Raw genomic sequence first — 14,102 nt, 5'->3', positions numbered from 1 at the left:
GCAGGGCGTGGGGGCGGGCCCTTAGGGACAAGAGCGGGTCCTCAGGGCCTGCGGCGGGGCTTCGGGGAAGGTGGGCGGGTCCTTAGGGGCAGGGGCGGGTGCTCGGAGGGCGGGTCCTCGGTTCTGGGGGGCGGGTCCTCGGGGCGCGGGGCGGGGATTGGCGGCGGGTCCTGGGGTGCGGGGCAGGTCCTCGGGCGGACGGGTCCCCGTGGAGCTGTGCGGCCGTGGGTCCCTGGGGCTCAGGGGGCGGGTCTTCGGGGAGCGGAGTGGGTCGTGGGTCCTTGGGGATCGGGGGGCGGGTTCTCGGGGCGGAGCGGGGCGGGACGTGGGTCCTCGGTTCTAGGGGGCGGGTCCTCGGGGCGCGGGGCGGGAACTAGGGCGGGTCCTCGGGGCGGCGCGCGCCGGCGTCCCCCTCTCCTCCCGCGCGCGGCCCCTGGAGTCCCCGAGGCGCGCGGCCAGCCCAGCTCCGGCCGCCGCACTCCGCGCCGCCCGATTGCCGAGCGGGCGCGGGCCGGGGCCGGGGCCGGGGCCGGGGCCGCGGCGGGGGTCGCGGCCCCATCGTCCTTCTGAAACTCCTGGAGCGAGGAGCGAGGACAAGGACGAGGCTGAGCGGGGCCGGAACCATGAACCGGAGTTTCCACAAGTCTCAGACCCTGCGCTTCTACGACTGCAGCGCGGTGGAAGTCAAGAGCAAGGTGAGCCCGGCCGGCGGTCTGCACCCCCCCGCCGCGAATGAATGGGCGCCCCGTGGGGCACTGGGCGGTGCGGGAGGGACCGGCGCCGGCGACAGCTTTGGAGCGCGGCGCCGACCGTGGGACGTGCAGGGGTCCGCCGTGCTTCCCGCCCCTGCGCGGACACAAAGCCCGGCAGCCTGGTGGCGTCCAGCTGGGGCCGCGGCGCTCAGAGGCTCCGGACCCTCCGCTGGGGCGGCTCTTTTGTTCCACGAGCGGGAGGCGACCCGGCGCGCCGCGCCGTGGAGGGGCGGCGTTTCCGGGGCGACCTGGGGGTTGCTCGGATTCGGGGCCGTGGAGGGGCCTCGGGGGCCCGGCCCGGGGGAGGGCCCTGACCGCGCCGCCTCTTGCTCTGCGGAGGAGCCTCGGAGCCAGTGAGGGGGAGACCGGCAGGCAGCCCCCGACCCCGGGCCCGGCCCCCGGTCCCGCGCACCAGCCCCCATGCCCTCAGCAACCCCGGCGCGCCCCAGGCCCAGACTCCCCGGGCGCGCCCGGCCGGCGGCCCCTCCCGCTGCCCGCGCCCGGGCCGGAGCGTGCCCGAACTTGCGGTGGCTGTGCGCGTTTGGATAATTGGCTGATAGAATCTGGCGCTGCTGCCCTTTGCGGAGGCGGCTTCTTCACGGCGGACGCTTTTGTTTGCGAGGGTCTCGGCGGTGGACCCCGCGGGCAGAGGAGGAGCCGCAGTTGTTCACGATCCTGGAGGAGGGGACCCCTCGGGCCTGTCGCTGACCGCTGCCAGGGAGCCGGCCCTCTTGCCCTCTCCCTCTGCGCGCCCCCCACTTTGTAAAGCAAGGCTGAGCGGGCTGAGTGGTGGGAGAGGGGCCGGAGGGTGGGCTCTGACCCCCAACTCGCGCACACTTCGGCCGCGGGGCGGGTGTGTCCTGGCCCGGTCTCTGGGGAGAGTCCAGTGGCCCGCCTGCCCGGGCTGCCCCTACCTGCCATGGGGGGTCCTTTGGTGTAGGATTTTCAGGGCATCCGCCGGGGATGCTGGGGGGGGTCTCCGCAACGAACCCGGCCGCAAGGAGTTGCAGGATTTTATTCTCAACTTGGAGGACAGTCTTTTTATGAACCCTTCATTTCTAAGAAGATCACACTTTCCCCCCGATGCTAATTCTGTGACCCTCGCCCCGCACTCATCCCCTCTTTAGCCCAGGAGTGCCCCCACCCCCCTAAATCCAACAACCTCTGTGAGTGGTGTGGGGAGCAGAACGACAGACGTGAATGGGAGCTCCACGTAAGTGTCGTTTCTGTAGCTCAGTGGGAATGTGGCTTTTTAGAGCTCATTGTCCACTATAAGAGCCACTGAGCACGTGTGGTTTCATTTTTTTAACTTTCTTTTGAGATCATCATAGATTCACAGGCAGTCGTGAGAATGGATACAGCGATTTTCCCAAAGGTAACATCGTCTGGCAGTGTCACATCCAGGACCTCATCAGACGTGCTCATGCCGGTTTAGGTCATGTACTTTTGTCCACCACCAGCACAGTCAAGATACAGAACACTTCCCATCACAAGGGTCCCTCCTGCTGCCCTTTCACAGCCGCTCTTTGATTTTAGGTTTAAATTGACTAGCGTTAACTTTAAACACTGTTCCTGAGTGGCACTAGCCACATTCCCTGTGCTCAGTAGCTACCTGTGGCTTGCGGCAGCCTGATCAGACGCACGGCTCAGAGGATCCATCCAGAGGGATAGATCTGGGGGAAATGCCGTCATCAGGCCTCATTACACAGTTCTGGACTGCTGGTTCGGTGCAGGCCGCTGGGGGCTCAGAAGTAAGAGCCAGCCGTTGCATCTTCTCTGGACGGGAACTGTGGCTGTTCTGGCGGCCCATGGGCTGCCTCAGGCTGCCCACCTCCTGCGGCTCCCCAGTGAAGAGGGTATCTGCCCCATGCCCTGAGCTTGGGTTCAAGTTCAGATGCAGTAAATGCTCCCCCAGAGGTGAGGGGCAGAGCTGGAGTTTTGGTTGAATTTGGGAGCACCCCTGCAAGGGGTAGCACCTGGGTTTGTATTTGGGGAAAATGGTGCCAGGGAGCTGAGTCCAGCCGGTTCTGCCACCTACTACCCTTGTGAGCTTTCAGGTGAGTCATTTGACTTTTCCGAGCCTTGGTGGTTTCATCTGTAAAATGAACATCATATCTGTTCTGCTCACCTCCCGGGACCAAAAGAGGGAATGGGTATGAAAGCACTTTGAAAGCTGCAGACCAGAATTCTGTGTCGTCTCAGGACATCACGTCTGAAAATCGCCTCTGATCCTCAGAACTTTTGACATTAGCCGTCTGCCACAGCTTGGCGCTTCCCAGAGCCTTGGGGACATTGTCTTGATCTGGTGGCTCTCCCCCATCCTATAGCCCCTTACACTTCCCCAGACATTTCTGTTTTAATACCTATGATTCATCTGTTCCTCCACAAACCAGCAGTTTGCATCTCTGAGTCTCCAGTTCTGGTAACAACCATTCTCCCACTTACTTTGACTTGTGCCTCTCCTCCTGTAAGACCTGCAGTGGGGAGCGAGGCCCCTCGTGGGGTCGCTACGGGCAGAGTAATTGGAGATGACTTGTCATCTGAGGAGAAGACAGTGACACAGTGCATTACGACTCTGCAAGTGCCTTGACCCGCATGCCTGTTTTGTCAGTCCTGCCAGCATATGCATAGGCCTGAAAAATCGAAAGGAACAGTTATCCCACCTCAGCTGTGTGCTCTGCCCTGAGCCCCTGCCCTCTGGTTGGAGGCCCTGCTTTAAACGAGGTCCATGTTGTCCGGTTTCCTTCCCACTCAGGTCTCATGCATGTTCTCTTCGGCCTGTGTGTCCCTGGTTCTGTGGCTTTCCCCAACCAGAAATGCTTTCTCTAAGAACTTGCCCTGTCCTGACGACCTTCTCCTACAAAGCCGTCCGATGCCTTCACTGGGCTGAGCTCCCTCCATCCTCTGACCTTTTGTGTTCCTCTCATCTCATGGGCCTTGTCACAGTGTTATTTCTCAGAGCGGGCACCCAGGACCGTGCTGACACTCACAGGGCTTGTCGTGTCCATCGTGTTTAGGGGAGACTGACACTTCTGAAAGTCTTAGTCCAATTTTTGCTACTTTGTTTAAATAATGCAGGAGGTCTTTTTGGGTTCTAAACAAATATGTTGTCGTTGTAGAAGATTTAGAAGTCATATCAGGCATGAAGGGGGTAGTTCTCCCATCTACAGCTGAGCCACTGCTCAGTGCTCACCTGTCCCCCGGCCCTTTCTGTGCACTGCGCACGCACATGTCTTTGCTTTACATAATCAGGGTCATGTTACCGGCATGTTATTCTGTAGCCTGCTTTCTCCTTTCAACTTAGCGATATGTTGCAAGTCTTTTCCCATGTCATTAATATTTTTGGAAAACATATTTTAAAATGACTACGTAGTATTCCATCTTATGTGTAAATCATTAATTTAATAATATCCTATTTGTTTTTTTTGCTTTTTGTTTTTTTTCCCCCCAAAGCCCCAGCAGATAGCTGCATGCCATAGTTGCACATCCTTCTAGTTGCTGCATGTGGGACGCGGCCTCAGCATGGCCGGAGAAGCGGTGTGTCAGTGCGCGCCCAGGATCCGAACCCGGGCCGCAAGCAGCGGAGCGCGCGCACTCAACCGCTAAGCCACAGGGCCAGCCCCTAACAATATCCTATTTGGGTTATTTCCATTTTTTTCCATAATAAACAATGCTGTGAATAACAGCTTCATATTTAAATCTTTATATAAACATTACATATAGAGTATATATGTATCGTGTAAAGTATGTAGAGAATACTGATACTGTTAAGTCAGTGCAGAGCTCATTATTTCTTTAGGACAAGTTCTCAGAAGTGAAATTACTGGGTGATAAGTATGCACATTTTTAAAGCTTTGAGTACATACTGCGACATTTCCTCCAGGAAAGTCTCCTCTCCCAGTGATATGCTCTGTGTCACGTCTTCCCCTCCCTTCTTGTTCTTTCCCAGTTAGATGAGTGAAACACCCTCTCGTTTTGACTTGTGTTCTTGGTTTATTAGTGAATTGCAAGTTTTTATGTTTATTGGCTTTTTGCATGTCTGTTTCTTCCCTGCACCTCTTCTGTTTGTGTTCTTGTTTTTATTGAGTTACGGAGCTGCTCGTCCACAGGAGGTTTTCCCGTCAGTGCAGATGGTGCTGGGGTGACAGTGCTTTAAGTCCACACGTTTCCTCTGGTCCCCAGATCTTATCTCTGGATGAGGTTGTTGGCCGCTGGCGCAGCAAGGACACGCCCATCCATCTGGTGGGCTGGGGCCGGGGCCAGGCCCTCCCTGTGGGGTGGTTGGGCACTTGCCTCCCGTGGGCCAGTTGAGAACTGCCTGACACGGTTTGACTCACCTGTGTGTGTTGGCTACGCCCCGTGAAGACTCCGGTTCTGTTGTACCTGTGCATGTCTGTGTTTAAACAAGTTCGGTGACTTGATTTGGGAAGTTGCACTGGAGGAGACTCTCATCGGGGACCCGGTGAGCAATGTCAGTCTGGCGGGCACACCTCTTGTGGTCTTGTGGCCTGTGAGCAGCAGAAAGCCCTGTGAACCTTCCGGGGGGCACTCCAGCAAGCCAGGCATTCAGGCCCTTTCCTAGAACACATGACACTTCAGATAGAGGGTTCTCCCAATTTAGGGAAGGGAAGGAGCAGCAGAGATTGGAAGATGCAGCCATTCAAGGAGTCATCCTGAGCCTTTCCCATACGGGGCCTCCTGGACTTTTAGAGGCAAGCAAGGAGGGTGCTTGGAATGATGACGGTGGTAGGTAAAGGAGCCTCGGGGTCTAGGTGTTAGATTTGTTCAGCTAGCTGTTTACACGTTTACTGGCTCCCCACATCCATGAATCTACTCTACCGTGAACCTGGGGAGCGACAGGGGTGCTGTGCTCTTTTTAGCCCCAACACACACCCTGCAGCCCTGCTCTGAGGCTGCCCTGGATGCACTGGGGTATAGAGATGGTCCAGGCTAGACACTGTCCTCTGTGTGTAGGTTGTGTTCAGAAGTATTTCTTAAAATTTACTTCACTGCCCGCCCCAATGTATATCTGTATATGTGCCAGACACTGTTCTAAATACTTTGCAAATAATAATTCATTAATCCCCATCACAACCTTGCAAGATGGGTTCTGTTATCACCCCCACCATACAGGACAGAAGACTGAGGTCCCGGGAGTTTCACTAAGTTGCTCAAGGTCAGAGAGCCTGGGCAGTCTGGCTCCAGAGTCCCTGCTCTTTACCACGAACTGTCTGTGGCCACTGGTGGAGGAGGGCTGCTGGCTCCTTTTCCTCAGACAAGCCCTGAAATCCAGGTCCAGATATTGATGCAGACATTCCTGGCTCGCCCTGTGTAGACTGAGACAGACCCCCTGGGGCTGCCTGGATTTAGAGCTTGTAAGTGGTAGGTCTTGTGCTTTGGGGGGAAGAAGTTCTATTTTTCTTCCATCACTGTAGCAGGTTCTTGCCGTGTGGCCTCGAGGGACGTGCTCTATTCAGTAGTTCTTAAAAGTCTGATCCCGCCATCCATTCCTCCATACCTTTGTTCATTTACTGAGCAGCTGCCATGTACCAGGCCTGAGGCTCCTGCTGGGGTACCAGGGTAACCAGGACAGACAGTCTCCCCTGCTTAGAAAGGTTTGGTCCAAGGAAGGTTCCTTCCAGCAAGTGGGCAGATTGGGGTGGGCTGGGTGCGGGGTCCTTCATTCTGATATCCAAAGTGTCACCAAATCCCCAACTTAACATCTCCTTGAGGCCAGAGGTTTCAGGTGCAGGCCTGCGTCCCACCTGTCTGGCAGGACCAGGCTCCGGGCACTGCTGCCTCTGTTCTCCGGCATCTGTCCTCCGACGCCAGCTCAGTTGCTTTCAGATGAGTCAGAGCATCTTCTCCCCTCATTGCTTCCAGAGCAGCTGGGCTCGGGTCTCCCCTTCTCCTCATCTGGGTGCTCTTTAGTCCTCTCTACTGTACTCTACTGGGAGGCCAGCTCAGAGAATTAGCTGCATTTCTCAGTAGTATGCTCCAAGGAAAAATTCAGCATCTAAAATGTGAAGAGCAGTGCTTTGCATACAGTAGGTACCTGATAAATGTTGTTGAGTTGAATTCAGATGAGGAACAACTGGATTTTATTGACAACTCATAGTTCAGAAGTGGTCTGTTAGGATACATTAGAAAAGAACTGTTTTTTGAGGAAGGTAGATTCACCAGTTGGCTTGATGGTGAAGCTTGATTCACCAATTGGCTCATTCCTGGGGCATCTCTGACAGAGGTCAGCGGCCTTGTCCCCTCCCTCCTAGCGCCGTGGGGGAGGGAGGGGAAAGAAGCGGGGAGAAGATGAGCTTAATGAAAAAGAGACTGAAAGTTAAAAGGAAATTGATTGAAAAGTCCATGTTGGGGGCCGGCCCCGTGGCTTAGGGGTTAAGTGCGCGCGCTCCACTACTGGCGGCCCAGGTTCGGATTCCGGGTGCGCACGGGCGCACTGCTTCTCTGGCCATGCTGAGGCCACATCCCACATACAGCAACTAGAAGGATGTGCAACTAGAACATACAACTATCTACTGGGGCTTTGGGGGGAAAAAAAGGAGGAGGATTGGCAATAGATGTTAGCTCTGAGCCAATCTTCCTCAGCAAAAAGAGGAGGATTAGCACTCATGTTAGCTCAGGGCTGATCTTCCTCACAAAAAAAAAAAAAAGTCCATGCTGATATTTCTGCTGTTGTCACTGTCTCCTGATCTCAGTGCTAAATTACAGGCTGAGAGCTTCAGGGGGCCTGGCCACAGCTCCTCATCAGAGCCAGCTCCTCTATGTCTCCAGGAGTGGTGCTTGTACCCCTTCCTGGTAACCCATCGGACGTACGAGCTCCCTCCTCCAGAGCCAGGTGGGCAGCCCTGTGCCACCACAGGATAGGGGAACAGCACCAGGGCACCGCTGAACAGCTGTGACATCAGTTACCTTCACACTCCTTTCTCTGTCCTCTAGATTCAGTCCCTCCCAGGTTCCTGGGGTCCAGGGATGTGTCTCCTGCATGTCCATCCTCGTCTCTCCCAGGGCCGTATTCCTCACTGGGACTCTGTGCAGACACTTGCTGGCAGAGGAGACCAAGAGGGTGGGCTCCACTCCCCATCCCCTACCAGAACGTCTGCTCTCTATTTTGGGGTATGTGTATAGCATTTTACTTGGGGAAAGAAAAAAAGCTTTTGCTGCTCAAAGAAATTGAAAACCACACAGGCCCTCCTATGGGGCCCAGCCCTATTAAATCCTTAGTTTGTCCTGTCCCCCCCGACTCCCCGCCCCCAGTGCACCAGCTGACCTTGGCACCACCCGATCCTTTCCTGCTCTCGCCCACAGAGCTCAGCCGTGCCTCAAGGCTGAAATAGCTGCCTTTTTAGGAAGCTCTTCCAGACCCCTTAACACGGCAGCTCTCTCCTGTGTGAAGGTCATTGTGTGTGACAGTAAAGTACAGTAATCTCAGGCCTCAGCTGGATGAAGTTTTGTGTTTGCACACCTGGGTGACCACTGTGCAGATCAAGGTATGGAACATTCCAGCATCCAGGAAGGTTCCTTCATGCCCTGTGTAGTCAGCACCCATTGCCAGTGTAGCCACCATCAGGGTCTCTGTTACCAGAGATGAGTATGCTGGTTCTGGGACGTGATGCAATGATGCACTCTTTGTCATCGAGTCCATCCACTCGATGTTGTGTCGTCGGCAGATCTTATCTTTCATGGAGGCAGAGTATTCTGTTGTGCATCCGTCCATGTTGATGGAGATCTGGTTGTTCCTGGCCTTTGGTGCTCGCAGCCGCATGCACATCCTCTTCAACGCACCAGCCATTCTCGCTGCTGCCGTGCTCTGGCCTCACGGCACAGAGCTGGCCAGGGGTGGTCCTGGTCAGCCTAACCCACAACTCAGGGTGGCTGTTCACAGCTCAGGGGTGCAGACTCCAGCCCTGGCCTTGACTGGATTTGGGTGCAGTGGCTGCCATAGGAGGTCTGAGCATTTGGGAGTTCCTGAAGGCCTTGAACCCCAGCCTATTAAGTATTTGTGGATTAGTAAATCAGGAGGAGATTCTTTGTCTTCCAGAATTTAAGGTTCCCACCGCTGATGTGTCAAGGGGCTTTCATAGCCCTTTGTTTATTCTGTGTTTGAATTGTTGCTTTTGTGCCTTTCTTGGCTTTTTTTTTTTTGTGAGGAGATCACCCCTGTGCTAACATCTGCCAATCCTCCTCTTTTTTTGCTGAGGAAGACTGGCCCTGGACTAACATCCATGCCCATCTTCTTCCACTTTACGTGGGACGCCGCCACAGCATGGCTTGCCAAGCAGTGCGTCGGGGCGCGCACGGGATCCGAACCGGTTGCGTCACCGGGCCGGCCCTCTTGGCTTTTCTTTAGTCCACACCAGCTTCTGTGGGCCCTTCAGATGGGCTGGGTGTCATGGGAGAAGCTGAGACAGATGAACAAGGACGGGCTGGGTGCTACTCAGCGGGTCACGGCACAGCTCCTGCCACAGGCTCTTCTATGCAGACGGAAAATCTTCCTCTTAGAAAGTGCCTGAGTTTCATGTGTGGAATGAAGACCCCACTGCAGCTGTGAGTGGGGTGGGCTCCCTCTCGCTGGAGGTTTGCCTGTGTGGCCCACAACTCACCGCTTGCACACACATGAGGATGTTGACAAATCTCTGTGCGACGGCCTTTATGAGTTTAGCTGCCCCTCCTATGAGTCCTGCCCCATGAGAGTGGTTGCTGAGTGGATTTATTTATGTTCCGTTTTATCACATCAGTATGCTTGTCGAAAGCTGGTTTATACGTTGGTCAGTCCGCACAGCAGATCTCTGTCTGTGCCGTTGCTTCTGGAACAAGACGTGGACTGCTGATGCGTGGTCCAGAAAGGTCCCCCTCAAGTGGCTGCTCTTGAGGGACGTGTGCTGTTGCCGAAGGACCTGAGGTGCCTGAGTAAGGGCCATGGAAGAGAGAATTGTGAGGGCGTTAAAGCTGTTATTTTTATGCGGTCAGCTGTGCTGGAGGAATTTGGAGACTAAAGTAATGTTAGTGTCCTGTTTTCTGTGATCTGGGGTCCTGAGCCACTGGCTCCCCACCCACAGTCCTGACCTCACTTCCCTTGCTGGTCTGGAATAATAACGGGGTGTTGCTATGGCACAAGACAAACTTCTCTGTCTGTAGGATGGTCCCTCACATAGAGGAGGAGGTGGCACTCGGCCCCTGGCCTGTGGTCAGCTCGAGCCATCAGCAGCTGTACAGGTGCAGGCATAAGAAGGGACACAGACCCAAACTTCACAAGGATGTGCTCCTTTTGCTTGCAAGGTGACGGGGAGGCTCTGTATGTCTGGGCAGACAGTGGCAGCAGGTGTCAAGGAGATGCTCTTGGGAGAAATGGTGTGTTGAGGAAGCCCCACTCTGCTCCTCCAGAGATGGGCTGCCCTGGGGTCCCTGCGCTGAAAGAGGTCCGACCCTCCTCGCCATGAGCTTGGAGTCACCTTCTCCCCGCCCCCCCCCCCCCCAGCTGGAAGCAGTTTCCCAGGGATGTGGCCCCGTTGCTTGTCAATGGTGCCTCTTCTCAGCCCAGGCAGTCATGGACTCTGGTCACAACCTGGCTGAGGATCAGCACCGGGCCCTTGAGAGTGGGTGAGCACGTGCCGTTGGGGTTGCCCTGCAGTTCTTCCTCGAGTGTGTTTCTCGGGGGCACACAGTCTCTGGGCTCCCTCTCTGCCATAGGAGCCCAGTCCAGCCTGGTCAGAGCAGCTGCCACCCGGGTCACATCACCCAGAGGAGAGTCCAGGCGGATGTGACCTTCTCTTGTCAGTTTCTGTGGCGTCTCATGGTTCCTTCCTTTCTTGGCGCGTCAGCTGTGTGCTGGGCTTTCTGCCAGCCCTCCTACAGGGTTCTTGGCATAGGTGTTTTCCTTGATGCTCGTGACACCTTATGCGTGTGCTGTAGAGAGGAGGACCCGGTGGCTTGACCAGGCTATTAACTCGCCCAACCCAGGTCCCAGCTGTCAGTGGACAAAACAGGTCTTAAACCCTCCATTGCTACACCATCCTGCTTCCCATCTAGTTCCCCTCATCTCCTGACTCCACATCTTGGAAAGTAGGCAACACCCACCTGCTCCAGATGTCCTCTGAAGTCACCCCTCCCCAACCTGTCCCAGACGCCGGCTCAGGGCTGGGCTGCTTCCTAGATATCCCTCGTGCATCCTGTGAAACCCCCGAGAGTTCTGGCTGGTGTACAGTCTGTTTGGTGGGAGATGGGGTGGTGTGGGGAGAACCTGGCTGCTCTCCCACTTCCTCCTGTAGTGTTGCATAGGCTCTCTGCAGCTGTGGTCAGAGTATCAGTGACCGCCCAGGTCCCTGGCACACCGGAGACGTCACTTAGCGGGGAGGCCCCTTGAATTGCACGGCTGCGGGTGGGTAGTGCCTGCTGGGCTGAGTCTCCACCCAGAGCTGCAGGGTTTGGGTCACACTCATGAGCACAGCTTTCCTCTCATGAAGTTATAAAAACGTTGTTTCATTTTGAAAAATGGCCTTGCGAAATAACTGCTTGCCAGTGATGGCAGGGACAGGGCCTAAGAAAACGATGACTCCTACTCAGAAATTAGGAAGGTGCCTCAATTGAAGAAGGGGATGCTGCTGTCAATGGCCCATGACATGCTTACTACTCTGCTCTATTATAAATCCACACGTGCAAAGATCTCTCTTTACTGTGTTTGCAAGTTCGGGTCTCTGAGAAGGGCTCAACAGGCAACACTGAATGCATGGGGCCGTCTGCTGTGCAGAACCACTCTGCGCCCCGTCCGGGCATGACCACTGTGCACCCCCTCCAGGCGTGCTTGGCCCAGAAGACAAGAGCTCGTGAACAAGCTGATGGAGGCAGCGGCTGGTGAACAGCTGCCGTCTGCTGGGATCTCAGCACAGCACGCATATTTGTATTTGATTCTCACAACAACCCTCTGAGGAATTTTTTTGTCCCTCTTTTATAAAGGAGGAAATACACTCAGAAGTTTAAATTATCCAGAGTCATGCAGCCAGCAAAGATGAGGAAGGAATGTGGACCTGGTGTATTCATTGGAGCCTTGCTCTCTTAAGGACTCTGCCCTAGAGTCTGTATTGATAAGACACCGCTGCCCTGGGTGTGAGGATGTGGCCTCGCTTGCCTCCGCAGGCCAAGGTTCCAGGCCTCCGCCTGAGTGGATGTCTGTTTCAGGAAAGCCCCAGGAGGCAGGGACCCGTGAACAGCCCAGCGTTCACGCCCTGCACACTCTGGCCCAGGGGGCCCTCCAGCCCGCCAGCTCCACCTCTCCCAGCACCAGGGCTTCCCGCACCTTTACCCCCAGCTCCTAGAGCAGCAGGCTCTGGTTCATGCTGCTTCCCTCACCCACGGCCTTCCTTGTCCATGCTGTCAGCTGAATCGGCCTCCCTTCCAACCTGAGGAGTCACTTCCCACGGAGGGCATCCCTGCCCTGACCTCCCACTTGGAATTCTCGCCCCCACCATTGCAGCTCTTCAGGTCTTGTCTAAAGACCTCCTGTATTAGCCTCAGTTCCTTTGTTTCCATCCTTGTGACTGTGGGCAGGCTATCGAATCCTTCTAGGTCTCAGCCTCCTAGTCTGTACAGTGGGAACAGCGACAGTCTGGGTTGCTGTTAGGATTAAGGAGCACATGCAGCCAGAGGTTGGCACTTGACCACACTTTCTCTGCCATCCTGGAAACCCGTGCCGGGCAGAGCCCACAGCCCATGTTCCTGAGTCTCTCTGCCCTCTACTCTCTGCCCTGCCCACGCCTGCATTTAGCGGTGCTGGGTCGCAGATGCAGATCACACATGTGAACTGGAGCACGCATGCGTGAGCAGAGGACCACACGTGCACACCCATCTGGAGTGCACATGCGTGCTTGATGGTGACCACAAGTGCAGTGAGTTCTTGGTCCCCAGCAGTCGCTGGGGCAGCCTCATGCAGGATGTGGTGCTTGTCTGGGCAGTTCTGCAGGTGCCGACGCTGAGCCATCATCACTCTGGATCGCGGTGGGTGGACGGGACACAGGAAGGGGCCAGGCTCTGCTGTCGGCTCCACCCTGTCTGAATCACAGGTCTGTGGCCCAATTTTAAACTGTCCCAACGTGTCAGCCCAGGAAGTCATCCCATGGCAGGTCCCATGTTCCAACAGATGCCTCGTTAGAATGACAGCCTGTGCTTCCTGATTGTTCCCATAATGGAGGTCTTTCCACAGTTCTCCATATGGCATGTGTGTGCACATGCTCCTTGGCCCTGTCCCGAGATGTCCCGAGTGCTTGTGTTTGCCCTACAAATGCACGCTCCTGAGAGCTTTTCCGATGGGATCCATCCCCCTTCCTGACAGAAGCCCTGACCCTGCTCTAGGTGGGGAGGGGCCCTGATGGTCTCTGGGGAGTAAATTCCTCTGCCAGCGATTGGTTCAGAGATGGGCATGTGACCCCACCCTGGACGATGAGATGTTAGGGTCTTCTTTCTCTGAATGTTGTGTTGATTGTGACCCCAGGACCCTCCTCAATGAACAGGAGGGCATCAGAGATAATCCCTGCAGCATCCTGGCTCCTGGGGCCATCTGGGCTCCTTCTGGCCATGCTGAGGGTGAAGTGCCCTGCCCTCTTTTCTTCTCATACACAGTTTAAATCAGGGCCTGTGTCATATAGTTTCTCCGTTTGCATTTCTGTTTGTAATTACACATTTACATGTGTGATTACCATTCAATATCGGGCTCTCAAGCCATCAGCCCCATGAAGACACTCAGCACTAGCGCAGGGCCCGGCCCATGTCTGGCATTCAGCAAAATTGTGTTGAATGAATGAATACTTACTAAAACACAGCCAATAGCGGGGAGTAGCAAGATGCTTACTGGGATGTTTACGACCCTGCTTTTCAGACTTTAATGTGCCCGTGGGTCACTGATTCCCTAGGCCTGGGGCCTGAGGTCATGCATCTCCAGCAGGCCCCAGGTGATGCTGGTGCTGCTGGCTCAAGGAACACACTTTTGGAGTAGGTGCTAGAATGTTGTAGAACTCCTGGTGCCTGGGCGCAGCCCCAGAGATCTGGCCTTGCTGGCCTGAGGTGGCCAGGTGTGCAGTTTCCCGGGCTTTTCGCTCAGCAGGACTTGCAGCCCCGCTGGGCCGTGCTGTTTTGTTCTGTCTTGCACCCAAGTAGCGTTTGACCTACTGGGGGTCGCACTGTGGATTCTGCTTTGTGTTGTTTTTTCCTTTGCTTTCTATATGATAAAGGCTGCCTTGAGTCTTGAAACTGTCAACCTTAAAAATAAAACAGCCAGTTATTTTTACCAGCAAGATGGGTTTAGCAGAGGAATTGCAATTCGGGACAAGCAATGTGTAGCAAAAG

The 14,102-nt window shown here is 55.4% G+C and overlaps 1 protein-coding gene across 1 annotated transcript in view; it reads left to right on the top strand.

Annotated features, from left to right (window-relative positions):
* Window positions 1-484: 484 nt before the first annotated feature.
* The window catches only part of PARD6G (par-6 family cell polarity regulator gamma), a 99,910-nt gene continuing 86,292 nt past the window's right edge, over window positions 485-14,102 (top strand). Inside the window, exon 1 of the mRNA XM_014781519.2 lies at window positions 485-695. Within this exon, the coding sequence (XP_014637005.2) occupies window positions 624-695 (72 nt within the window). The 5' untranslated portion in view covers window positions 485-623. The remainder of the gene's footprint in view (window positions 696-14,102) is intronic.

This window comes from Ceratotherium simum, chromosome 14, assembly GCF_057802395.1.
Source record: "Ceratotherium simum simum isolate JZ-2026a chromosome 14, ASM5780239v1, whole genome shotgun sequence".
Taxonomy (NCBI): Eukaryota; Metazoa; Chordata; class Mammalia; order Perissodactyla; family Rhinocerotidae; genus Ceratotherium; species Ceratotherium simum.
The sequence above is the reverse complement of the archived record's forward strand: the minus strand, read 5'-3'. Positions and strand labels throughout refer to the sequence as shown.